General features: G+C 44.7%; 1 protein-coding gene across 3 annotated transcripts in view; it reads right to left on the bottom strand.

Annotated features, from left to right (window-relative positions):
- The window catches only part of Tiam2 (TIAM Rac1 associated GEF 2), a 108,381-nt gene that overhangs the window by 62,208 nt on the left and 18,614 nt on the right, over positions 1-27,559 (bottom strand). For 2 of the 3 annotated variants that reach the window (XM_036168642.1, XM_036168643.1), the window contains exons 6-13: positions 22,864-23,049; positions 21,270-21,416; positions 18,137-18,208; positions 10,465-10,623; positions 8,876-8,980; positions 8,369-8,447; positions 5,706-5,798; positions 4,570-4,833 (exon numbers count right to left, since the gene is read on the bottom strand). In XM_036168642.1, coding sequence (XP_036024535.1) covers positions 4,570-4,833; positions 5,706-5,798; positions 8,369-8,447; positions 8,876-8,980; positions 10,465-10,623; positions 18,137-18,208; positions 21,270-21,416; positions 22,864-23,049 — 1,105 coding nt within the window. The remainder of the gene's footprint in view (positions 1-4,569; positions 4,834-5,705; positions 5,799-8,368; positions 8,448-8,875; positions 8,981-10,464; positions 10,624-18,136; positions 18,209-21,269; positions 21,417-22,863; positions 23,050-27,559) is intronic. The other variant, XM_036168644.1, reaches the window with a different exon arrangement.

The raw sequence follows: 27,559 nt of genomic DNA, 5'->3' as shown, positions 1-27,559 counted from the left end.
AACCTGAGGAGGAGGAAGAAGAGGAAGAGGAAGAGGAGGAGGAGGAGGAGGAAGAGGAGGAGGAGGAGGAGGAGGAGGAGGAGGAGGAGGAGGAGGAGGAGGAGGAGGAAGAAGAAGAAGAAGAAGAAGAAGAAGAAGAAGAAGAAGAAGAAGAAGAAATAATTTACATCCAAGTGGCTTCTGAAGAAATTTACATCCAAGTGGCTTCTGATAGCCTCAGACTCTCCACCATATACCAATTCAGAACAAGCGATTCAAAAGAGGTCAGGTGGCTATAGTCACCTTCTGGGTCTGGAAAGCACTGGTTGTGTATATGCCCAAGCAGCAGGAACATTGGTCTCTATGTCCCTCCTGTTAAACGTACCTCTGGCCCTCACAAGGCCGTAGTAACAGCTATTTGCATGGAGAAAACATGAATGCTGTAGGGAGTCTAACGACTGCATAAAAACTGTTCACAAACCTTATGCCTGGAGAGACATTCCTAAAAGCTGCTGAGATTGCTCAAAAGCCAGCAAACACTAGGAAAGGGGATTTCATGCATAAATCACAAAAGCAGCATTAACAGGATCCCAGCACAAACAGCTTGGGCACACCCAACTCCTTCAATGGTGGCCTTGTTGGGTCAAAAATAACACTGGCCTCTTTGGGAGAGTTCCAGTCATAAAATTAACTCTCTCTGTAAAAATCCTCTACTAGCATTTCCGCTAGAGTCAAATATAGCCTGTGGACATTTCCTCTCCCTGGTATGGATAACTTACAGACATTCAAACATGTAAGACAGAAATCAAACAGCCGTTCATTCCTTAGGAGTCAAAGGTTCTTCAATCGGAATTCGGCCCTGCAGCTTCGGCTGCGGAACCAGAGCAATGAGAGTAAGGTGACATTGGGAGTCATCTTCTTCTCAGCCTCCTACATTAATACAATCAATGTGTCCTTGGCAGGGGCAAGGAACAAGTGAGGAACACTAACCCACCATCAGCCACTTCCAGAGAGTTCTGAAGCATGATGGTGGGTCGGGGCTCAATGCCTAACTGACGGACACCACCCAAGATGGCAGCCATATTTAGTCAGAATGTGACCTTTATCTCAATGGATCCTCAGAACCTCAGCTCAGGAGGGTAGGGGAAGGAATGAGTCACCGCTACTCATAGGTACCCTCCTCCTGGGGACCAGGGACCTAGCTGTGGCTCAGCTCCAGGCCTGATCCTAACTGTCTGCCGGAGACACCAGAACCCAGCAGTCTGTCTTTTTAAGCTCGGGAGGTGAGTTTGAGTCTCATTTCACCAAATGTCTTAATTATCAAGGACTCTCAAATATGAGTATGGCACCTCTTCTAGAATAGCAACCCACAACATGTCTTCCAGGTCCTTTGTGACAGCGCCACCCACCCACCCCACCCACCCCCACCCCACCCCCACCCATGATCACCCTTCTTTTGGTCAGATATAGAGATAAAGATTTCTGTTATAATCAGAGGCCAATTAAGAGACTGGTATAGATGTCTAGATTTATGACTAAAACCAGAAGTAGACCAGAGCCGGATGCAGCCTGTTCCCAGGGCTTTGCCCTTCAACACCCAACAGGAAGGGATATGTCCCTTCCCTGAGATGGTCAAATATGTCCCCCAACAACTGCATACATTTTTCTTTCTGCTCCACATGGGATTCGTCCAGTTTCCCCTTTTTAAAAAGCTGATCTTATCTTTCAGAAACATCACTAGGTGGAGACCCAGACTTTGTAGAATGGCCTTGGGGCCTTCCTTACTTCCCTTCCTCCTTCCCAAGTTCACAGTGCCGTCTAGAAATGTCCATGGGTGGAACATGTATGAATAAACTCACTAAAGTGACTGCTCCCAATGACAGCCCAAAGTTGTATTAAAATCCCTTCTGCAAAGCTATTTAAATGTTTATTTGTGTAAATCACACAATAATACTTTTCTTCTATTTCACAGTAAAACAAATCAAAGTAAGGTCTTTTGGTATTGTTGTTGTTAATTATTATGAAACAGGGTCTTACAGCCCACCCCAGCCTGGAATTCATGCATTTAGGGTAGAAGTGGTGAAAGACATTATGCCTGGCTTTCAAACAGGGGGGACAGACAGGGAAGGGGGCTGAGCTTAGAATCCTTGCCATATCGTAGTTGGGGACACCATGGGTGTGCTCACAAAGACAGTTTGAGTAGAGGACTAGCCACCAGAAGTTATTGGGAATGCAACCACACACTAGGGAAAAGAGACAGGAAGAAGATCTGTGAGTGTGTACAAAAGGATTCTGGGTGCACCCATGACTCAGTTCTGGGGGCCACTTCAAGAATGCTGTGCATGCCTCTCAAAATCATCTCTGCAAGGGATTGGGAAAGAAGTTAGCACCCTCCACAACCCAACCTCACTGCCACATGCTACCCCTAAGAGTATCCCCCCTCAATCCCGGTCTGACTCAGGGCCTGGTGACTGTCCTCACACCCCAGTCCTAATGAATCCATACACAATCTCCTCTTATAAGCAAGATATTATGTCCAAATGAGAAACTTGGTCTGTCTTTTTCCCCCCAATTTCTTGCCTACTCACCCCAGATTTTATTCCTACCCTTAACCTTCAAAGCTCCCAAACACTCTTGTTTCCCTCAAATATCACACAACTACCTCAAAACAAAAAAGAAGAAAATTCCACTTTGCAAAGTGTATCAAAAAGCAGTCCATCATGGCACACAGGCGTACAACTATGAACCGGGCACCTGGAGCTCACACAAAAAAAGGATAAACCCTAAATCTTGAGGGCCAAAAGCCCGTGCTCTGTCTGAGAAAATGACTAAATCTCGACACACTCTAGCCTCATGGAGGAGAAGCCCCATGCAGGGAAGGTGCCAGCAGGTGTATGCACTGTCCCAGGCAAGTAGGCACTAAGAAAGAAAAGAAAAGAAAGAAAAGAAAAGGAGGGAGAGGGAGAGAGGGAGGGAGGGAGGGAGGGAGGGAGAGAGAGAGAGAGAGAGAGAGAGAGAGAGAGGGGAAGAAAGAAAGAAAGAAAGAAAGAAAGAAAGAAAGAAAGAAAGAAAGAAGGAGGGAGGGAGGGAGGGAGGGAAGGAAGGAAGGAAGGAAGGAAGGAAGGAAGGAAGGAAGGAAGGAAGGAAGGAAGAAAGAAATGACTGCAGACAAGCTTGCCAAGCCCTCACTTCATAGTGTTCCTGTGCACACAGACACAGGATGCCTTCTAGGAGGCATCAAGAATCCAGGACTACAAAGAGTGGTGGACAAGCTTAACACATCTGTTGGATTCTTCCTGTTTTTAAAAAAAAAAAAAAAAAAAAAAAAAAAAAAGGAAGCCTGCATGCATCTTTTGCTATTTCTGAAGAGGTTCATTCCCAGAATGGGAGAGATAATCCGGGCTGCAGTACTTTCTGATTGTGATAAAGCACAGTGGAAGAGCAGGTAGGGAATGTCAGTCCAACACTGGACATTAACACGGGCCACTCAGGCTCAGAATAGCAACCTAGAGTAGGCCGAATGATGGTCCCAATATCACCACTCATGAATTAGCTCCATCATAATTTCTGTTTCATGACACCCACTTTTCTGTGCCAACAGTCAACCTCATGCTGTTTTAAATGGGGAGAACATCCCCAGAGAGGAAGAGAAAGCACCAGATACCTTGCTGAATCACCAATCGTACAATCGGCTGTTTAATTCCAAAGACGCTCTATCATTAAATACATAAATATATGGTCCTACTGGCCTCTCTTTCACACTTTGCATTCATCCTTGGTCAGCATGCAGAGATCTCTATTGCAAATCCCTTAGCAATGCAGGATAGTGTGAAAATATAGCTCCGGTGTTCCCAGGATCAAGATCCACCCCTACACTCCTCACCTGAACCTCACCTGGACTCTCCATGATGGCAGAGGGAGTGACAGTGACTTGGCTAGGGCCTCTGATTCAAACAGAACAGTCAAGAGAGGTGGAAACAGCAAGCTCGGAAAACCCACCTTCATGGATTCCTCATACACGTGTCTCACTTGGAGGGAAACTATACTGACAGACACTCTTCAGTTACCTGACCTTCACAAAGTTCTGGAAGCAGTCCGGGAGCTACATTCAAAGTTTGCTGTTTCTGAGAGACCAGTCCTCCTCATAGCTAAACAACAACAACAACAACAACAACAAAATTGTACCATGTTCCAGGACCCAAACAGAACACTGCAAAGTGGATTCACCTCAGATTCCACCGACTAAAAACAATCTTCCCGTACTGGAGTATATGCAAGCTCATGGCTGCAATCATCACAAACAATGTCAATACTGAATATGTGAATGGTTTTGAAAGAGCCTATGGTTTTACAGATGATTTTGTGCAAGAAAAAAGTAGTTATTTTAAATTTTTCCGAAGGCGTTCTAATTGCTAAAATGCACGGACTCTTGATAAATGTATCCCAGTTTGTTCCTTTGTTCTTGTCCTAGTGAGTGAGGAAGGATTGAGTAGTAGTTTAAACAATCTGGACTTGCAATGAGGCTTTGGCCTAAGAATATATAGGCCAAAGGCACCAGCAACTCAAGCCAGAGATGGAGCACAGCCTTACCGTTAGTGGATGTTTTCTTAAAATTATCCAGGAATTCCTCCAGCAGCTGGGACTGATTGGGAGAGCGTGGCAGACCTCTCCGGTCCCTGGAGGACAGGTCACCATCTGACCAGGAAGTGCACAGGGTTCTTCTTGTGTCCACAGGCCAAGCGATCAGTGTAAGTCCGACACTCTTCTCAGAAAACAGGGCCTCCATCTGCTTGATGTCAAGGTCAGACACAGCTTCCCCGTTTAAGGTTGTGATTTCGTTACCCTTTCTCAGCCCTGAGAACCAAGAAGTGGGGAACAGGAAGAAAGAGAGGGGGAGGGAGATTACAGAGATGCATTCTCAGATAAAATTGAGCTGCAAATGCCAACCACTGACCAGCAGTTTCAGCTAAAGCCCAGTTCCTGAGCTGGCCTTAGGCTGATTGTTTTGAACACAAGCTGGGGAAATGTTTATCAAATGTTTTCTCTGGGTCTCTCTCTGTCTCACACATCCTCTCCCTCTGCCTGGACATCTCATCTGTGTGAATACTCTCTTTATACATACACACACACATCTGTATGAAATCTCTTTTTACACACCTGTATGAAATCTCTTTTTAACACACACATCTGTATGAATACTCTTTTTATACATACACATACACATCTGTATGAAATCTCTTTTTACACATACACATCTGTATGAATACTTCCTTTACACACACACACACACACACACACACACACACACACACACGTCCGTATGAATACTCCCTTTATATACACACATACACATCTGTATGAAATCTTTTTACACATACATCTGTATGAATACTTTTATTACACACACACATACATACACATCTGTATGAAATCTCTTTTTACACACACACCATACTTTATATATACATACATGTATTTTCAAGTAAATTATTTCTCAAGAACTCCCACATACATGTCTGCATGAATAGAATACTCTCTTTACACACACACACACACACACACACACACACACAGCTTTATATATACACATATGCATTTTCAAGTAAATTCTTCCTCAAAAACTCCAGGAGAAATCATCATCTGACAAAACTGCAAAACAGCCTCAGGAGGCAGATGCACCTCACAGTTAGAAACTCAAGAGTGTGTACACACAGCACCGCACAGACCTCCTCCATATGCCAGACTGTCAGGGAGAACATCACTTATAAATATCCGGCTGAGATGCTGGTGTCCGTCCACCTGAGCTGTGACTGCAAACCCTGGGGGAGGGAAAAAAGAGCCAGTGTGAGTTCACCTCCCTTTGTCTCCCCAGCCCAGTCAGGGGTGAATCCAGGAACCCCCATTCTTGTCAATGCTGAACAGTCAGAGTTAGAACTATGTTGAAAGTGCTATTATGTAGCAAGAGGAGGGGAAAAGAGGAAGCCACCAGACTGGAGGGTTCAGACACAGGAGTGTGCAGCCTTCATCAACAGTTACAACTGCACAAGGCAGCACATTCATAGCAGCCAGCTCCTGGGAACAGCCTGGCTGACGAAAGAGATTGAGGACAAACACAGTGTGGTGTAGACAGGCAGTAGAACACGGCTCAGCCTTAAAAGGGAAATTCTGGTGTAGCCTATAACGGGATGAATCCAGAAGACATTAATGCTAAGTGAAATAAGTTGGGCACAAAAAGACAGTCTCAAAGGGTTCCCAAATCATAAGGACAAAGGGTATATACAATGTGTGCTTTTCCATAGCTGAGGAAGGGGAGCAGAAAGCTGGCATCCTATGGATACAAACTCCAGTTCTGCCAAATGAGAGCTCTGGAGAGTGATGGTGACCATGAGGATGAGTCATGGTCACAAATGTACTTTGCTGCCACAGATAAAGGGTGCAGATAATCTACTTTATGTGACTTCCATCTCACCACAGTTAAAATAGTGCCTTTTTTTTTAAGTTAAGACTAAAAGATACTCTTACTGAAATGCAGTGAGGTATTGCAAGAATGTTTCAAGACTGGGTTGGGCAATGGCCTGGTGGACACAGCACAGTGTGTGCTGCACAAGCATAAGGATCAGAGTTCAAATCCCCAGAATTCAGGTAAAAAAGCCAGATGCACAGCATGAGCACCAGTATCCCAGCATTCCCTCAGGAGGTTCAGACTGAAGATGCCTGGAAGCTTGCAGGCCAGTTAGCCTGGTCCACACAATGGAAAAACAATGAAGAAAATCCTGTCCCCAAAATGTATATAACCCAAGGATATAACCCAAGGTTGTCCATTGTTCTCCACATGTGCCCTGGCATGTACACACCCAGATCCTCTCTCTCTCTCTCTCTCTCTCTCTCTCTCTCTCTCTCTCTCACACACACACACACACACACACACACACACACACACACTGATATACACCACCACACAGAAAGAAAAGGTGGAAAAACTACCTGGATGGATCCAGTGCTTTATTTACATAGATGCAACATGCAAAACCCAGGGCATGTCCTGTTTGGAATGCATGTACTGGGTTTTGTACCCACCATCGCCGCCACGGTGGAGACTATACTTCCACATTCGGGTTCTCCAATTCTATGAGCTCCTGGAGGACAGGGAAAATGTCCTCTGTCCCTTATGTCTTCTCTAAACCTCAAGCAGAGCCTGGCCAACCATGGTGAAAGAATCTGTGACCACACTCATTCACTCAGATGGGAAGCAAATGCCAAGAGGAAGTTGGTTTTGTTTGGAGACCCTCTTTGCCAACTTGTAATCAAGCAATACAAGCCTACAATGGACATAGAGGTTCTCAGTTCTCAGCATTGGGGAGGCTAAGGCAAGAGGATCAACTATGAGTTTTGAGGATATCCTGGGATCCCAGGCCAGTGTGGACTACAAAGTGAGAATCTGTCTCAAAACAAACTAACACAGCTGATCCTATTTAAGGACAGAGTCCAAAAGAAGGGAATTTTAACATATTACAATTTTAGCATGTTAGCTACTTGAATTATTTTAAACAAGTATCTATGTTCGGACAATATTTTTAACATGACAAAAACAGCTTTTCTGTGGGGCAGACATCAGCCTTTATCTAGTTAACCCACTTCTCGTGGTATAGTCAATAAAAGGCTGAGGTGCAGAGTCTACAGAGACCTTAGAGCTGGATTTTGATAAAGACTAAGGAAAACAGAAGCCAAACACAGACACTGACCCTTAATTGTTAAACTCAGGCCAGAGGGAGATAGTGTAAATGGATCAGGCTTATACCACTTAGATCATGCAAGTGTTCTTGAAGGGCCAGTAACATTTCAATCCTGGGAGAGGGGATTGGGAATGAACAGCATTTCAGGTGGGTAAGACTCTAGATTGGAAAAGAAGCCTCGTAGGGCTGGAGAGATGGCTCAGTGGTTAAGACCACTTGTTGCTCTTCCGGAGGACCCACATTCTTCCTAGCATGCGAAGTTGGGCAGCTCACAACTGTTTGTAATTCCAAACCCAAGGGATCAGACACCCTCTCCTAGCATCTTCATGAACTGCACATATGTGGCAGGCATGCACAAAATCAACAAATGGATCAAAGAAGCCTTGTCTGGCTTCTGGGTGAACCTCAGAGTAGCACCAAGCACAGTTAATTCATTGTGTTAGCACTACACAAGCATGTCACATTCCTTGGCAACTTATATATTATTTCCTGTAATTGTCTTGCATCTCCCCTAATATTGATATGTACCAGCCCATCCTGCTAAAAATAAATAAATGATAATTAATGAGAGAGAGAGAGGTGGGGGCAAAAGGCAGGATGAACTTCTGGGGTCGGGAGAGGGCTCCTGGGGTCAGGAGAGGGCTCCTGACACTCACCGAAGTCAGTCATGTTCCCAGTCTTGGTTAGCTGCACATCGTACACATTGAGTGGAAAAATTTCGATTTCATCATAAACCTAAGAAAAGCAAAACCAACAGAATCAAAGGCTTTAATGTTCCGCAAATTTGCGAAATCATGTTGACACATTTTTCACAGGGAAATTACGATACTGTTTACATGAGGGATGTTTTCAAATTAAACACCAAAAGTGAAAAGTTTGCCCCCAAAATTCCAGCCTTCAAAATTAAGAGCATGCAGAGACCCAGAGAAAGAGCTGTGTTGACAGAATGCTCACTTAGCATGCACAAAGCCTTGGTTGGGTGTGACCCCAAGCATCACACACACTGGGTATGGTAGTATGCCAAGCCTGCCGGATGTGAAGGCAAGAGGATCAAAATCTCAAGATCACCCTCAGCTACACAAGGAGTTTAAGGCCAGCCTGGGCTGTGAGATCCGGTGTGCATGAGGTTGGACAGTCCCTCTTGGCCTCCACCGCCCACTTGCCTGCTCTTGCATGTACTCATACAGTGCAGGTACATGCCACTCGACACTTTCATCCACCACTTTTCGAAGCTGAAGACCGTAGTGAGTGGGCTCCAACTCTCTCATCTGCAAAGAAAATGATTGGTTACTCAGAGTCTAATTGCTCTGTCCTAAAATCACCAGTGCTCAGGAGGCTCACGACAGACCACAAAGTCTCAAAAAGTGACCACAAAGTCTCAAAAAGTGACTGCATATAATTTGCTCAGTCTGGAACTACAGAAAAACTCAAAGTTTTAGATGTGCAAACAAGAAAAAGAAGGGTCGAAATCCATTGTTAAATTTTCCTCTAAATGCTGCCATCACAAAGTACAAGGTTCACTGTTAGGAAGTCAAGGAACTACAATTCTTTTTTGGTTTTTCTTTTTTTATTGAGCTGAGGATCGAACCCAGGACCGTGTGCTTGCCAGGTGAGTGCTCTACCACTGAGTTAAATCCCCAACCCCAGGAACTACATTTCATCACACCACCCATCTCCCTTCGGATGGCTAGCTCTGGCCCATGCTGGTTGCTAACTCTAAGTTGTTTCTCGTGAAAGTAGAGAGATTTATAAGACGTGTTTAAGTTCTACGGACTTCAGAATTTGATACTTCAAAGCGTTTTCAAAAGGAAAATGTATAAGTTCAAATACATTCTTCTCTCCCTCTCTCTCTGCGTGTGTGCGCGTGCGTGTGTGCACGTGCGTGTGTGCACGTGTGTGTGCATGTGTGAAACATGCATGCATGCACCCCCTCCTCCTCCCCTAACTTGCATCTTTTCTTTCTTCCCCACACTGACAACAGCAAAGCATTTATCTCAGGCCTGTCCTCCAAAAAGGATTAGCTGACCTCCTGCCGCCGACACCTTTTAACACTCAGAAAAATTGTTACTGTAGCAGTTTTTACCACCTATCCAGGCTTTCCTCAAGAAAGGGCTTACACACTTCGGGGGGAGGGGGCAGTTAAGTTCCTAAAGATACAACTATGTACACAAGTGTACAGGACACTGAAGCTCCCATGCCAAGTACAAAAGAGAATTAAAATACTCTTCGTGCCCACCATGAGCGTCAGCAAACGCTACAAGCCTCTTCGCCACTTTCCTATTCTTTCAGCTCTACTCTGCCACCTGGTGGTCTAAAAGTTTCAGGCCTGCCAGTGCCGAATGGATTTATCCTATCCTTCCTCTTCACACTGGGAATAAAAGTCCAGTTGGAAAAATGAATAACCACCAACTAACTCATATAAGTGTCCATGGAGCAACTGTGAATGGTAGTGAGTCATGTATGTAACAGCACACATGCCACTTTTCTAAGCAACGTGAAGAGCAACTGACGTCACGACGACTCTAGATACACATTTAAAATGTATGTGGAATTTTCAGGGTCTTCATGGAAGCATGAGGTCACCACCTAAGGGCTTATTTTTCTGAGTGGTGGAGAGTTAATGTACTAGAAAATGTATGTTCCCCTGTGTAGAAAGTTGGGTCTTATACACCCCACAAAACCAGAAGCCAGAGGAGTGCATTAATGATCCTCTCTATTCCGAAGTATGTATTTCTAGAGCAAAATCTATCACCTTGCATGCCAGTGTCAGCACATCTTCCACTCTGTGCTCCGGTTTGATGACCACAGTAACTCCCTCATTATCCTGGAAGTGAACATACGTCTGGATTTCCCATGCGTTGTCTCGGAGAGCGCCGTCTACTGTGGAGCCACACAGATGCAGATCATGGACCTGAATTAGGTGAGAAAATGTAGGTGAGTCAGATAAGCAACAACAGGAACCACAAGGGGGGAAACGTTCCCCTAATGTAAGTAGTTGTCTCCAGAAGCTTTGCTCATGCCCCACTCATGGCCTCTCACACCCCTCTGCAGCAGCCTTTGGCTGGCACCAAACTGACAGCCTTTGGCTCCTCACTTTCTCTACGCAGATGGAGCTGAAGCTCAGGAAGGGAGACTCCTTCCACTCTGCCCCTGGGCCAACTCAGAACAGTGCAGTCTCACTGCCATAGAGTCCTGGCAGAGAAGAGGTACTGGGAAACATGATCTAATCCTCAATCCCTTTCTGGCTTCCAAAGGTTCTCATCCACAGTGATTGGCATCTGTCCGTCTGTGTCCTAGCCCAGGTCTAAACTCAACTTAAAGTGTGACCCTCCTTTCTCTGGTTTCAACTTTTAAAATCTAACTTCTAGTAAAGAGGACATCTCCTCTCTGTCTTCCTGCTGTGTCAGACATGGCCGCTTTGTCAGGAAATCATCCCCAAATGTACCTTCAGGAGCTTTTCCCGAAACACTGTCCTAAAGGGCATCACTGCTGCCAGTCACTTCATGCAAACCTACACTGCTCAGACTGATGACAAGCATGGCGACTATGCACTCAGTAACAAGTATTTCCTCTAGCTAGATCCTTGAAAGAACACTAGAGTGAACCAAACCTCAATGCTACTTAACCAGACAATCATGGCCCCAGGGAAATGGTTAATTTAGATGAATATGTTGGTATATGCCTTTAATCCCAGTAGAGACTGGGAGATCTCTGAGCTTGAGATAAGATCTCATTCTGAGCCTCTTCTGTAAAATTCCAGGCCAGCCAGGGATATTTAGTGAGACCCTATCTCAAAACAAAGTTCAATTTACTAAGCCTCAGTTTACCATTTTGCAAAAGGAAGCATTATTCTCATTGGTGATATTTAAAAATAACAAGACAAGCTCTCAGGAGCAAAGGAGCCCACATACATGAAGATGTCTTATAGGCTGGAAAGCATGTACATATACATTCAGTGTTCTCACATTGCTACATCCAGTTCAAACCTCACAGCAGTCACATGGATGGGTCGTTTTACTGTTATTCCCATGTATTTTCCTTAAGCACAAAATAAACTGTGCAAAGCCAAACTCGACGTAATAAAGGCATTCCAAAGAACAGGCCTGGGCAGAAAAGGGAAAGAGCCCATCTTTCTGTGTCGTCTGTTTGGAAATGTGATGCTCAGTTGTGACCTGGTATAACTGGATCTGTCATAGATCTATCAACATCAGCACATTTTCCTATAAAGGTGATCACAGCCAGAACCCAAGTCCCCCCACATGCCAAGGGGAAAAGAAAAGAGACAGAAACAGATGCCTTGAGCCTCGGATGCCAGGTGGGCACAGGGATACTCTCTGCTGAGGGGGCCTGTCACATGGGTAAGGGCTCTCTCTCTAGCTCATTCTCCCAGACACTTCCATCACTTGGGAGGGTTTCTTACCCCTGGTTAATTGCAGGGACTGCCCTAATGGTGTAGGCTCCATTCTTAAATAATGCACATTGAAAAATAAAACCAAAAGCCCAGCAGAGGTCACTGTGGAGTAAGAAACTGAAAAGGAAGGCCGCTACACAGCAACTTCTTGCTGTCCTTCAAGAAGAGAACAGAATGGATGGGTGGGCAGAGACTTGGGGAAATTCAAATCCATGCCACACCATGGCTTCCTGCTCTTTCTCATCCCTGGCTGTCCATCACAGGGAGATTCTGTCACATAAAAATAAAACCCTGCCGGTTCACTCACAACAGCCCTCTCAGGTGGGCCCCCACATGACTCCCTACGTTCCAGGTGAGAAAAATGGGTGCAGAAGTTCTAGAAAAAACTTTCCTAAGCTTACACATTTGGACCCTGTAGTAGAGAAGGGCTCTGACTCCCAAAGTCTGGATGAGTCAGGTCTCCCCACTACAACACAATGGATATGGAAGCCTGATAATTAACTTCTCCCCACAATGGACATGACTTCATGGTCCAGATCCATTCCCTAATTCTACTACAAAAACTGTGCCTTAGTTGAACAAACTGTCTCAAAGGGCCTTTCCATAAAAAGCAAGGCACTCCCCTGCCTCTACATTTCTGCTCATTTAAATTGCTTTCCTCTGCCCTTCTGTGCCCCCTGGCTCTAGTGTTGGAATCACTAGTCAGGAGAACATTCTTGACATAGCAAAACTCAGCTCATTCATATGAGGGTTAGCTTTGGGTTCACCCACTTGGAGTAGCAAGATGAATGACAGGATGGTCTTTGTTTCCTCATTCACAGACTCTTCTAGCCCTTAACACGGTTGTCTCACATCCAGAACACACCTAGTACCTGGGTAATGAAAAGATGGATGCCACTAGAGACTCACGTCCAACGAATGTGGAAGGTCAAGGCTCTCCACTGGCATTCATGTTTACCTTTCCAGTGTCAGGTTCTTAATAGTCCCAACTTCCAGGGAGACAAATTACCACCTTCTTAAAAGAAGGCAAGTCTTGAACAAAAGAAATGTGTTAAACTAAATGGAGGGATGGGAGAAAGGACAATAGAAATGTCATTGTGCTCAATTAAGTACAGCTTTGAACTAGCACCTGCATGGAGGAGCCTTGTCCTATACCCACACAGAAGATACCTATCAAAGCCGAGGCCAGTGACCTAGAGCCTCTCAAGAGACCCCCACAATGACAAATTCGATGTGCTTCTTGCTATGCCCCCCACATACACATGTACACACACACACAAATGTATACACACATGTACACACACACACACACACACACACACACACACACACACTAAATATGGGAAAGGAGAAACCTGGCTTTTCAATGGAATCAAAGAATGTGGAATGGATGAATTAGAACCAGGGAAAAAGAAGGTCTACTTGGTGAAATCAGATCTTCTAAGTTATTTTAAGCTTTGCCCTTTTGGAGAGAAAGCTTGTGCTGATTTCCTCAGGAAGGGCCAGTGTCATTCAAGCTGAAAACATACAAGCTTCGGTTTCAGTGAGCCAGATAAAACAATCTCCTACCTCCTTTTCATAAAGAGAGACAGAAAACCCCGAAACTGAACACACACACCAAACGAGACTTCTGGACATTCCTTCCAGAGGTGTTTTAAAGCACTCACACAGAGCGCCATAGTTGGCCAGCTGCGGCAAGAGGATAGCATAGTCTGCTTACTCTCTCCTGCTCTAACCTGCCTCCTGCAGCCAAAAGATCATTTCCAAAGCCCTGTTCAAAGTTTTCAGTCCCTGGAGAACACAAAGAAAAGAAGCAAAACTAGTCAGGACCAGATTTCTGTCTTGCTAACCTTAGGCAGCCTGGTAACCTACTGCCTCCACACCTCCCACACCACCACAAGCACCAGCTTCATGAGGACACCCCATGAGGAATAGCATAAGACGCTCTGCAAACTTCCCACAGTCAGCTCTGATGGTATCCCAAGCACCATACCCGCATAATCCCCACAGTTCAGGAGCAGCCACTGTCCATAAATACATGAAAATTATTCCTTGTTCCAAAACCTAGAGGAACCTGGAGTGGAGTGTAATGTTGTCCCCTCACAGTCCAGTTCCTGCTGGACATCTAGAAACTGGGAGCATCAGTGAACTTGAGACCCCATCCACAACATGCTACCTTAGCATTTGCAAATCGAGCTAGCTCTCCTGGGAGAGCACTTTCTACAGAAGTGATATTATTATTATTATTATTATCATCATCATCATCATCATCATAATCATCTAATGGCCCTGAAGCCACATGTCAAATTACTTATGCTCAGTGTGTCACACAGAGAGAGAATGGTAACCCTGTGCATTCTCGCAGCAGCTGCTTTTGGATCGAATGGCTTGTAATTACTGCCTGGATCCCTGAAGGGACATGAGTAGCAAAATCACAGTGTCTGTCTGTCACAAGTGGGCCCACACCACCCCAGTCCCTGATAAAAGGAGAGTCTATTTATTAGCAAGTGAGATGAAGGGACAGCACAAAAGAAATGATCTGCTCTGGCTTTTCTTGACAACTCCCTATCACGGAGGATGCTCTGTTGACTTCCTTCTTGGGCAGATGGCCAGACAGCAGTGCTTGGAAAGGAAGGACCAAGACCTGACTGGCCAGCCGTGTGTGTGGAAAGAGACCAACGCAGATATGTCCTATAGATGCACATGTGCGTGTGCTGTGGAAGCTTCCAGAGTACTATTCTTTTTAAACAGACTGTGCTGTGGTAAACAGTCGGTTGTTTCATTCTTATTTTCCATTCCAGAAACTACCATCAGGGTGCCCCCGCCGTGCCGTCTGCAGCTAATACCTAACAGTAACAATGCTTCATTCACTCACCGCCACAGAAAGTCAGGGCACCCCCCAGACAGTTTTCCAGGAGCAGAGGCCAAGACCAGGGGCTGCCATGGCTGCTGTGGCTTTTGGGGGCAGCTGCCCCCTTAACTCAGTGGGAGATTTGTTGACACATCTCCATAACAAACATCTCCCTGGCAAACACTGTCTGAGACTCGTCATTACTCATCAAGAAGGCTCTGAAAAGCTCTCATTTGGGGCTAGCCAAGGTGTCCTTTAAAAAAGGCTGGCTTTCCTCCAGCGCTAACAGACTCCCAATTAGGGTGACTCACTGCTAGACCCTTACAGGATGTACCAATTATGGTGGGATATTTTAAAAGGACTGCGGCTCCGCCCTCACAACGGCCTTTCTGTGTGATGCCAATGCATATAATGTACTTACTGTATAAACGCAGACGGTTGGTGTGCTACAAATATTCTCTGTGATTAGCACAAGACAACTACTGAATAATAATTGTAATTATTTAAACAGGCTGGATTTTAAGCCAAAAAGGTGTTGAAAGAAAAAAGTATCTTGGGGCTGGAGAGATGGCTCAGAGATTAAGAGCACTGGCTGCACTTCCAGAGGTCCTGAGTTCAATTCCCAGCAACCACACAGTGGCTCACAACCATCTGTAATGAGACCTGGTGCCCTCTTCTGGCATGCAAGCATACATGCAGGCAGAACACTGTGTACATAATTAAAAAAAAAAAAAAGCTCTCTTAGTTCAAGCTACAGTTCAATTTGAATCTAGCTAGCTACCTGTGTCTCCTGGGTCCCTACGCAGGGCTTCAACCTTAAGTGGAACAAATGGGGCTGGAGAGATGGCTCAGGCTAGATGCCTTTGTTAGGAGTTTGGGACTTGACTGCAAATTGGAACCCAATTTAAATAAGCACAAAACCACCACCAATGACTATTTTACCAAAATTTCCTCTCAAGTCTGCAATGAATCTTGATAATGCTTTGATGATCTCACTTCTAAAACTTGTGAAATAAGAACTTTCTATTGTTATGTAATGTTTAAAGAGATACAATCTTAAAACACTGGGTTTTGTAATCACAGATCCCAGAGTTCTCAACCATTAAAGGATTACAGCTGATACAAATGATTAATTAACAAACATTAAGCAAGTATCATAATCTTGGCATGAGTTATGGGCTTAGAATACACAGGAACACTTAACACTACACAGACCACAGACCTATGAAAAGTTCACACACAATCACATGCACACTCATTCTCTGTCTGTGCACGCGTCTCTGTCTGTCTGTCTGTGTCTGTGTCTGTCTGTCTCTCTCTGTCTCTCTCTGTCTCTCTCTCTCTCTCTCTCTCTCTCTCTCACACACACACACACACACACACACACACACACACACACACACACAAATGTGGCTTGATAAGACAAGGTCGGCCACAGAACTGCAATCTCAGTGACACATCCACTACATGATTAAGTCATCCCCAGTGACAGTATGGTCTGACGGGGATTTCGAATGAGCTCTGCAAGGACACTGAAACCACAGGGCAGGAAATGGATAGTACCCATTATGAAATAGCTGTCACTTTGATAGCATCCTTTAGAAAAGAAGGTTTGGATGCAGTTCCATTGCCTGCTCATAGTTTGTGAACTTGAGCAAAGGGAGATTACGAGGCAGGAGAGTCCCAGTCCAAGCCACCTCACCCCCATAGCCTACTCTTGGCAGCCAAGGTCCAGGGAGGTTGCAGGTGAGAGGAATCATGATTCCAGATAGAGGATTTTCCAACCCATTCACACTCATCCTCCAGGAGGCAGGGTACCTGAGGCCCAGCCACCACCCAGGAGCAGTTTCAGCAACAGTGACATACTAAGGAAACTGTACCTAGCTTCATGAGGAGGCAAAACATGGAGCTGTCTATACTGGATATTTTACATCACCAGAGAGGACCTCATTTCCTCCCAAAGCAACGGTCACAGGCTCTAACATTCTACTATAATTCAGGTTTTATTTTTTTTCAAACTAAATTTCTAATTCATCAAAATTATTCCCATCAATGTGTTGGATAGTTTCTTGCAAAGACACAATAGGTTTGTCCCTGCTGATCATTATCGAGATTTTTTAATTTTAATTGTTTTGTATTTATGTTTGTGTGAAAGAGTGTATATGTGTATGTGGGTGCTCGTGGAGACCAGAAGAGAGCATCAGGGCTCCTGGAGGTAGTTGTGAGCTGACATGAGGGTGTTGGGAATCGAACTCAGGTCCACTGTAGGAGCAGCAAACTCTCTTAAGTGCTGAACCAGATCTCCAGCCCCATTATCAGTGTTTTAAAAATTATTTTATTATTTTATGTACATGGGTGTTTTGCCTGCACGTGTATCTGTGCATGATGAATGTACTTAGTGTCCATAGAAGCCTGAGAGAATATCAAATCCCCCTGGAACTAGAGTTGCAGGTGGCTGTTAGCCACCATCTGGGTACTAGAAAATGAACTTGGGTCCTCTTAAAGAACAGTAAGTATTCTTAACCTCTGAGACATCTCTGCAGCTCCACTGTCAGCCTTTTAACTTTGATGAGCTCAGATGTTCATTAGAAATAAAACTGCAGATAAGACAATCGTATGGAGGAAAAGTTAGGGAAATTGATGAATATGAACTTCAGCTTTGAAAGAAGGAAGTGAGTTTGGAAAATACACTGGGCAAACATCAGCATACCCAAGCAATATACCCCACTCCTGATCGATCACACTCAGAAACAGAAGTAACTCTGGAGATAAGAGAGGAGCACTGTTCACCTCCACTGAGGATGCTCAGAGAAGCATGTACCATCTATGTGAAGGCCTTTACTATCATGAAGGAAGGTGTAACTTGGGATTTGCTAATATTCAAAAGAGGGTCAGGTACTTCTGACAGACAAGTACAAACCAAAGACACTACTCAGGCCCAGCCACTCTTAGTAACTCCTTTTAAGGTGGTGATGTAAGTTTAAAAGCCTCCAAAAATACTTAACATCAGGGGACACCTTTTAGCTTACTTAGTGGGGGCCATTTTAATTCTAAACTTGTCTTTTAGCTGACCCATGTGAAGACTCTACACCAGCATTTCCTACTTAGTCAACATAAAACAAGATGGCTGCCAAGATGGCTGCCCGGTCGAGGCAAGTTTACCTCACTGGAGTTAGTGGAGTTTTGAGGTAGCTGAGTTCCAGGAAATCCATGGCCGCTGCTCGAATCAAACATCTGACAAACAGGAGGTAGAAAAAAGACTAATGAAATGGCTCTGCAATGTTCCCTTGGCATCCACGCATTTTCGGTTTAAAGACTGAAGTTGTATAACACTTTGTGAGATCCTCATTTCACAGTCTGTAGTAATATTCAAATAGGAAACTTTCCCTCTGCAGAGAAATCTGCTCTTTCCTCCCATAGTTTCATATTTACTTTTCTTTGATGTCTCACAGCACTCAAGTCATCTTGGATTTTCTTGACATTGCTTTTTTAACTAATTATGCATTTCAGAAGATGTGGAACGGAGTTGGCAAAGCCACAAAAATCAATCTTGTAACTATTTTTATGTGCTAAGAATAAATATTGGAAGACAATATGTTAATAGAGATTTGTTTGAAGCCAAAAAGCCTAGAAATCACTTTTCACTTTTGTCAATTTTAACTTCTCAATTTTGTAGAATGCTAACATCAAATAAAATATTCAACTAGGAATAGTTACTACATCAACTTATTCAGCTATATAAGCATTAACTTCTTATCTTTTTTAAAACAAAAAATGTCCAACCAAATGCTTTTATTTATCAAGAAATCTTTTGTTGAGAACACTTAGCAGACATGCTGAGGCTCATTTAATTAACTAAATGCTACTTATAAAAATAAGCAAGTTACCCAGTTATCTATCACATTATCACTTTAATTGCATAAGGTTATCTTGATTAACATCAAAATTGACCTTGACATTATATACAGAACATAATCATGAAGGTTCCATTCAGAAAACATGGGCCCAGTATCAGCCAAGGGATCATAGTTAACCACTACCTATAACCAGCAAAGAATTACTTATAACTACATATAAACACAAGTAGAATTGTAAGTCTTTAATTTGCTTTCCATATATTTATTTGTGTATGTGTGTGGGCTCATGCCATAGGGAATGAAGAAAAGTTAGAGGACAATGTGTGAAGTTAGTTCTCTTCTATCATGTGGTTCCTGGGGAATTGAACTCATCACCAGGCTTGATGGCTAGCACCTTTCCCTAGTGGGCCATCTCACCAGTCCTTAACGAGGTGATATTCTTACTGTATGTGAGTATTTAAGAAACCAGTGGCGCCATAAAAGAACTTACACGTATTTTGCTGTTTTTCCATCAACCAATCCATTCCCTCTCATCCCACCCTTCACAATTTCAGGATTTTAAAAGATCGAAGTTGTTTTAACGTTTTTCGTCACGTTATTCATAAAAGCATTGTTCACAGTTACAGAGACACAAATTAGGAAATAAACTTCAATAAACTGTGGCCATATCTTTAAAATAACAATAACAATCATTTTCAGAACAACAGCAACTCACTGAAAATCACTGCAAATCTTTGCCGTGTCAAAATACAGGATAAGATCATCTTATGACTTTTTCTTTCAACAGTACTTGAACAAATAATCCTACAGCCTACCAACCAGGAGAGAAATATCAGTTAACACATGCTGCATTATGGGTTTGGGGAAACACTTTGGATTTGCACATTCAACATGCTCTCAAAATGGTTTGCTGAACGTAGGGCCATGTTTTAGTTGGCATTGTTCTTCTCTGACATAATACTAAGAGCAAACAGTCCCCGCTGGAAAACGTGCAGCAGCAACTGTCCATTGTTTTAGGGCTTTGGACACTAGGACAGGTCCAAGTTCCAACTCTGCCCTATGGCACTAGTGGATAGACAAGGTAAATGACTTCGCCTTCCAGAGCACCAGGTTTTCCCTCTGTAGTGTGGGCTGACAAAAGACCTGGTCAGGGTGAAAGACTTGAGGGAGTCAGGAATCTAGCACTATCAATAATATCTAGCACTATCAATCAGCACAATCTAGGATTAACAATAGAATCTAGCACTATCAGTAATATCTAGGACTAGCAACAGAATCTAGCACTATCAATCAGTACAACCTAGGACTAACAATAGAATCTAGCACTATCAATCAGTACAACCTAGGACTAGCAATAAAATCTAGCACTATCAATCAATGCAATCTAGGACTAGCAACAGAATCTAGCACTATCAATCAATGCAATCTAGGACTAGCAACAGAATCTAGCACTATCAATCAATGCAATCTAGGACTAGCAACAGAATCTAGCACTATCAATCAGTACAACCTAGGACTAACAATAGAATCTAGCACTATCAATCAATACAATCTAGGACTATCAATAGAATCTAGTACTATCAATCAATACAACCTAGGACTAACAATAGAATCTAGCACTATCAATCAATGGAATCTAGGACTAGCAATAGAATCTAGCACTATCAATCAGTACAATCTAGGACTAGCAATAGAATCTAGCACTATCAATCAGTACAATCTAGGACTAGCAATAGAATCTAGCACAATCAATAGGATCTGGGACAATCATCAACAGAATCTAGCTGCATTTCCTTGTATTAACATTACTTTTCTGCATTCGTTTTCATCTAAATTAAGGCAACAAAAAGTGTAGACCGTTTTTCCTAATAATTATTTCCCCTCCCACCTACATACCTTTACTTCTAGCAGGGGTCCACACATGCCAAGGCAAACTCTCTACTACTGAATCAAGCCTCATTTTCTGCCCTTTTTTTTTTTTTTAAAAAGACAGGGTTTCCAGCCCAAGCTGGCATCAAACTCACTGAAGATGCCTTTGAACTCCTACCCTCCTACCCTCAACTCACCAAGTGCTGGAGTTACGCCTGTGTGCAACTGTTCCTGGGTGGGCAGTGATGAAAAATCAAACATGGAGCTTCAGGCACGCTAAGCAAACACTCCCCCAACTGGGCCACGTCCCCAGACCAATTTTCTAATAATTCTCCTTCCTTGTGTTCCTAAGAACTGTGCAGGCGAGTGGGCGGGCCTGCCTTTGGGGGGACGCTAAAGCAGCTGACGCGGTTTGTGTGTTTCACATGGGCACGTGTCCCTGACGAAGCTAGAATCACCCTTGACTTCACCTTTGCCAGAAGACAAACACTTATGGCTTGCAGCAGTCTGGACATGGGGGTGTCAAGAATGCCACCTAGCCTCTTGTTGTCCCCGTGCTGAGAACTCACCTGAGTTATGGAAGCCCTCTTCTCCTTCCCTTTTCTTGCCAGGGTGTCCAGTCCTTTCAAGGAGGAAAATATGCCTTTCTTGCTTTTTCCTCTCTGGGAAAGGGAGAGTGTTCTTTTCCTGAGAGCAGAGTCATCTCTAGAACACACCTAACGGAAAACACGGTTGAAAAACATCTTAAAGCCTGTCAAAGTGTCTTTGCACATAGAGATGTCAGCCTTGCTCTAAGTGCCTTCTGCTGGTGACTGAGTCTGCTGCGTTTTCATACACAGAAACGCAGCCTCCGCACAGATGCCTCTTATCTAGACAGCACAAGCCAAATTCCAACATTTAGATGGCTCCACAGTGGGCAGCAGAGTCAGCAAAACCACTCCGAGCCCCTCAAACTGAGCCAGTTCAATGCAGAAGTCAGAAGCAATTTCAGGCTCTACCTGCCCATGGGGCTCCCAGCCTACAGGCCAAGCAACCTGTATTTCTGTATTGTGTTTGTATGTGTGTTCATATGTCCGCGGGTGCGTGTGGACACCAAAGGTCAACTGTTAGTGTCACTCCTGAGGTACCATCCATTGTTTGTTCCTTTAAGTTTTCTCCTTTTCATGTGTGTGTGTGTGTGTGGTGTGTGTGTGCCTGTGTATATGCATGTTCATATGTGTATGTGCAAGCACATGTGAGGAGGCCTCAAGGTGACATCAGGAATCTTCCCCAATTCCTCTTCCACCTTATTCTGTGAGACAGGGAATATCAATCAAATTCAGAGTTCACTGATATTACTAGTCTGGCTAGACAATTTGCTCAGCTGTAGGGATCCTTCCTTCCAGAGGCTGGAATTACAGGTGGGAAGCCATGGCCACCAAGCGTTTGCAGGGACGCAAATCAGAACTCCTTCCCTCTTGCTTTAAAACTGTTGGGCATCTCCTTCCATCTTTTTTTTCTTTTTGTCCTGCTTTTTGGAGATAGGTTCTTATTGGCCTGAAGCTCTCCAAGTAGAGGTTCTAGGGAAGAAACTCAGTCTTCACACTTGCAAAGAAGCCACTTCACTCACTGAGTTATCATCCCAGCCCCAGGTGAAGGGACATTTAATCCATCTTTGTCTTCTTCATCTACTAGGACCACTCTCCTCAGAGATCCCACTGTCCCAAGAGGATGACAAGGGATAGACCAGTGGGTAAGAATATGGAGTAACTTCCGCCGGGCGGTGGTGGCGCACGCCTGTAATCCCAGCACTCGGGAGGCAGAGGCAGGTGGATCTCTGTGAGTTCGAGACCAGCCTGGTCTACAGAGCTAGTCCAGGACAGGCTCCAAAGCTACAGAGAAACCCTGTCTCGAAAAACCAAAAAAAATAAAATAAAAAATAAAATAAAATAAAAAAAAATTAATAATAATAATAATAATAATAATAATAATGAGTAACTTCCGACTAAGAGCTAGACTCCTAGAAATCTGAGGAACTGTAACTACAGTCTCCCATGCTGGTCCCAGTACCTAGCCTCTGTGAACCTTGTCAAGTTACCTGTCAGTCGCTGGACGTTGGCAACCAGCTGGGGAAAGTCAAGCCTCTTTGAAAGCCACTGACCCAGCCTTGCCCCAGGAACTTACCAGAGCATGGAAAGACGAAACAGACAAGATGCCCAGTCTGCCAAGCGCCAGCTTGGATGGGCGGCTGGTGGCAGCAAGGAGACTCTTGGGGTTCGGCAACTCCCCACCTTGTAAGCTCGCCAAGTAGCAACGCATGCGGAACAGGTCCATGTGGAATTTTTCCAGATTCTGCTCCCACTGCTGGATCTGAAACAGCAAGGAGAGAGATGACTTCGACCTGAGTCACAGGTCTGTGCTGCTCCAACTGCAGGTGCAGAGTCTTCCACGGCCCTCAAGGAAAAGTTACCAGCAGCTGGAGTTGTGTGGTTTCAATCTGCCGCCCCTGATCCCCATACCTCACACCTTCCTACTGAGACACAGACACAGACACACAGACACAGACACACACACAACACACTTCATCAGGACAGTCAAAATCAAAGGGGCGGGCGGGCGGGGGGGGGGGGGGGGGGGGACAATACAGTGACATGCCAAAGTGTACGATGGTTACAGAACAGCACTAAACAAAGTGAAACATGGGTGTCTCCTGCTTCCTTTCCTTTCCCATTTATATACACAGAGCCTCTACTGTAGTGGTTCTCAACCTGTGGGTCATGACCCCTTTGGGGGTCATGCAGCAGATATCCTGCATATCAATATTACATTACGATTCCTAACAGTAGCAAATTTATAGTAGCAACAAAAGTAATTTTACAGGTTGGGGTCACCATAGAGTGAGGAACTGTATCAAAGGGGTGCAGCGTTGAAGAGGTTGGGAACCGCCGCGCTTCTGGACAAGCTATACATGGACGGACACAGCATGCGCACTGACAGTGACCTGCTTCAGTCAGAATTTCTCCAAAACAATGACAAGCAAGTGCCCTTCAGGGACAGGGCAGACATTCGGCACTCACTGCTGCTCAGTGTCTGGGGGAGTCAACACCACCTGTACATCTGAAAAATTAAAAGCGGCTACAGATATTTATACAACACAAGCTGCCGTGTATTTCTTCAAAACAAGGAGTCACGAGTTAGTAAAGAAACACCATTTAATGGTGTTGGTTTAGGGATCTCTCTCCGGTCTTTGCAGTATATCACAATCACCGGTTTATATAAAATGTGACCTCCATTTGCACACAGATCAACAGACACAGGTGATTTGCCAAGACAAGGCTCAGAGCAGGGCAGAAAGTTGGCATTCCACAGACCCTGGTGCCATCTCCATCCAGCTTACCCTGGATTCCATCAAGGGTGACAGAGTTCCTCAGTACCAATGGCATCTCCTGTTGCCTGTGTTATTTAGCATTCACAGAGACCCAGATAAAATACCTTACGTATTAGTCATTCATTCTGAATAAATGATCATTAGAAAGATTTCCAACACTGAACATTGTCCCCATCCAGTTTTCCAAAAATTAAAAACATTGAGTAGTCCCCAGACTTCCTGTAAGTCAGTGGTTCCCAAACTCCCCAATGCTGTACCCCTTTAATACAGTTCCTTATGCTGTGGTGACCCCCAACCATAAGCTTATTTTTGTGGCCGCTTTACAACTGTAATTGTGCTACTGTTATGAACTGAAACGTAAATATCTGTGCTTTCCAATGGTCTCAGGTGATCCCCAGAGGGGTCGCGACCCACAGGCTGAGAACCACTGCTCTAAGTTCTCTTCATCCATCTCTTCTAAGTTGAAACAAATGCATTGAGAGTTCTGGGGCTCAGCTCAGTCAGCAGAGTGCTTGCTTACTGGTTACCCAAAGCCCCTGGCTGGATCAGATTGGGCATCGTGATGCAGGCCTGAGCCCAGCATTTAGAAGGTATAGGCAAGATCAGGTGTTTAAGGTCATCTTCAGCTACCTGGTGTCCTCCTGAGTCTGGGGTGGGGGGTTGCAGGGGGAAGGAGTTGAAAAAGTTATCTGGGCGCACTGAACACTCCTTTTAGTGACACACACAACAAAACACAGCAATGACATGGGTGGCACAAGAGATGGAGAATCATTTTAATGAAGCTTTTCATTACCATAAAGGGGAGAGTGTATGTGTGAATGTGTGTGAGTGTATGTGTATAAGTGTGTGTGTGTGTGTGTGTGAGAGAGACAGAGACAGAGACAGAAAGTATGAGTATGTATGTGTGGAAGTGTGTGTGTGTGTGTGTGTGTGTGTGTGTGTGTGTGTGTGAGAGAGAGAGAGAGAGAGAGAAAGAGAGAAAGAGAGAGAGAGAGAGAGAGAGAATGAGTATGTATGTGTGGAAGTGTGTGTGTGTGTGTGTGTGTGTGTGTGTGTGTGTGTGTGTGTATTATGTGAGTGTGTGTGTGAGAGAGAGTGTGCATGTATGAGTTCTACACTGCATGTGTGGAGATCAGAGACAACTTTTGGAGCTGGCTCTCTGCCTCCACCTTCACACGGGTTCCAGAGATCAAACTCAGGTCATTAGGCTAGATCCATGAAGGCATTTCACCAGTCCCATAAAAAGGGAAATTTTCAATGATGAAATCACACAGGAAAAATCCTAGGTCTAAGCACTAACATAAATTCAGGGAAAAGTTTCCTCTTTATTGGTAAAAAGTTATGTTCGGTGAATGAGCTAAGAGATATTTTGGACGGCTGTAAACGAAAGGGAGGAGATGAAGCCTGGGGGTAAAAATAATGATGAGGCAAAGGAGCACGTGACACATTTGAAGAAAGATGGCACATCCCTGCTGGACCCAGCCCTGTTAGGAAAATATTTTTTCTCATCTAGTCATTTAATTGTAACATCTGGACCAATTGCACATTACTAGGCTTGGCCTAAAAGGTAATTTACTTTTTCCTTTTTGGTGGAAAGAATTTTAAAAATTCCCATATCGTTCTTTGCAAACACTGAAACCTACGTTCACTAAAGATCCCAACCAGTGACCAGGGTCTCCCAGAGTTGATGAGTGGCTAGAACAGAAAGCCATGGTCCAGCAGCCAGCTTGGTTGTTTCCTAGGAGATAAAAGTCACCCATTTCATAGCCAGTAAGTTTTCCTTCCAACCAAACTGGAAACCCCAAGTTACGGGAGCCAGGGAACCAAATATTCATCTCTCCTTCGTACAAAATTATCCATCCCACATTTACTCAGCAAGCAGAGCATCGTGTGCTTTACTGAAATGCCCCTGAGCAGCAGCTGACCACTGGAGAGCAGATTCGGGTTCATTCCTGGCTCAGCCACTCACCAGCTGTGTGCTATCAGAAACCCCACTCACCTAAGGGTCTGCCCCTCCATCCCGCAAATGGATGCAGTCTACCCATCTCTCCTGGGTAGAGAGATCAGAAAATCAGATACACCATGGCTTGAGAAGGAGCCAGAATACCAAACCAGACGGGGAAGGAGGAGTGAGGAAGGCAGGGGAGGGACCTGTTAGCTGGGAGTCAGGAAGGGAAGCGGGGAACTCAGAGAGGCTCTGGCTTTCCTACAGTGAGGAAGTAAGACCGACCCCTGACTCATGAAAGGGGCCTGTGATAGCCACTGCTAATCTTCAACTTCCCAGCATCCAGAATCACCCAGGAGACAAGCCCTGACCACTGCTTTGAGGGGTTATTCAGATGAGATTAGCTGAGGCAGGGGAAGCCACCCTAAAAGTGAGAGGCACCCTTCCATGAGCTCCACATGGTATTTTGTCACAGCAACAAGAGAAGTGACTAATAGGGGACCTGATGCCCATTCCCTCACCAGCTGCAGACAAGAACCAAAGACGTGAGCAATGGGGTCCTTTAGGAGCTGTGTTCTGCAGCATGTGGAGCCACAAGGGACAACTGGAAAGCCACATGCTGAGCAGGGAGAAAGACAGAACCCTTGAGAGGGGTGGCAGGGCACTCTTGAAGGAAGCAGCCAGTAGGCCTTCATGAGAAATGGGATGTACAGGGTGATCCAGGAGACAAGGGGGAAGGAGGCAGCATGTGTGCACACCACGCAGAGGCCTCTCTGCTTCTAAGTCCCCAGAAATCAGATCGGAATGGAGACGCTGTCAAAGAGGAAACAGCTAAGTGGGCTTCTGGATGAAGGCCAGCATGGAGAGAGGGTCATCATCTAAGCCACAGGGATGCCAAAGGGCTTTGAAACCAGGAAACCTCATAACTGGATGTGCTGGTTGCATGTGAACTCTCTTGGTTGTGTGAAAATGCATCACCCCGCCCAGGGCACCCTTCTCTGTCCCTCTTCTGGTTAACACCTCATTTCCAAGAAGTAATTCAGATGGTCTCTCCTCCAGGAAGTCTCCCAAGAATACATAGGAAGCCAAATCTCCCCTTACTGCCTTCCCAGGCGCTATGACACTACAGCTCTGACTTCATCATCTTGTGTTGAAACCACAGGCCTAGCTCTGCCATCCTTCCAGATGGAGGACACTCTGAAGACAGAGCGTCCCCTGGTCTAAACACATACCTCGCCTGGAGCGTGTACTAAAGTTCACTGAAACTAGGCTACAATTGTTGTGATGTCCATCATACTTCCAACATTTCCCTACTGCCCACTAAAGAGAGCCCATATCCGTACACAGCACCTTCATCAACTAGCCTTGTCCTCAAGCCCCTTCATGCCTATTCTCCATTCTACTCCACAAATTGTGCCCCCTACACGTCATATCACATCTTCAAGGCTTCATCCACATTGGCCCCTCACCATAGTTTCCAAATGTCTAAACATCCGTCTTTATCATCTTTATGTAAATATATAAAGGGATGCCCATGGCACACTAAG

Source organism: Onychomys torridus, chromosome 19 (genome assembly GCF_903995425.1).
Source record: "Onychomys torridus chromosome 19, mOncTor1.1, whole genome shotgun sequence".
NCBI lineage: Eukaryota > Metazoa > Chordata > Mammalia > Rodentia > Cricetidae > Onychomys > Onychomys torridus.
Note: the sequence above shows the minus strand (reverse complement) of the source record. Positions and strands in the feature narration are given on the sequence as shown.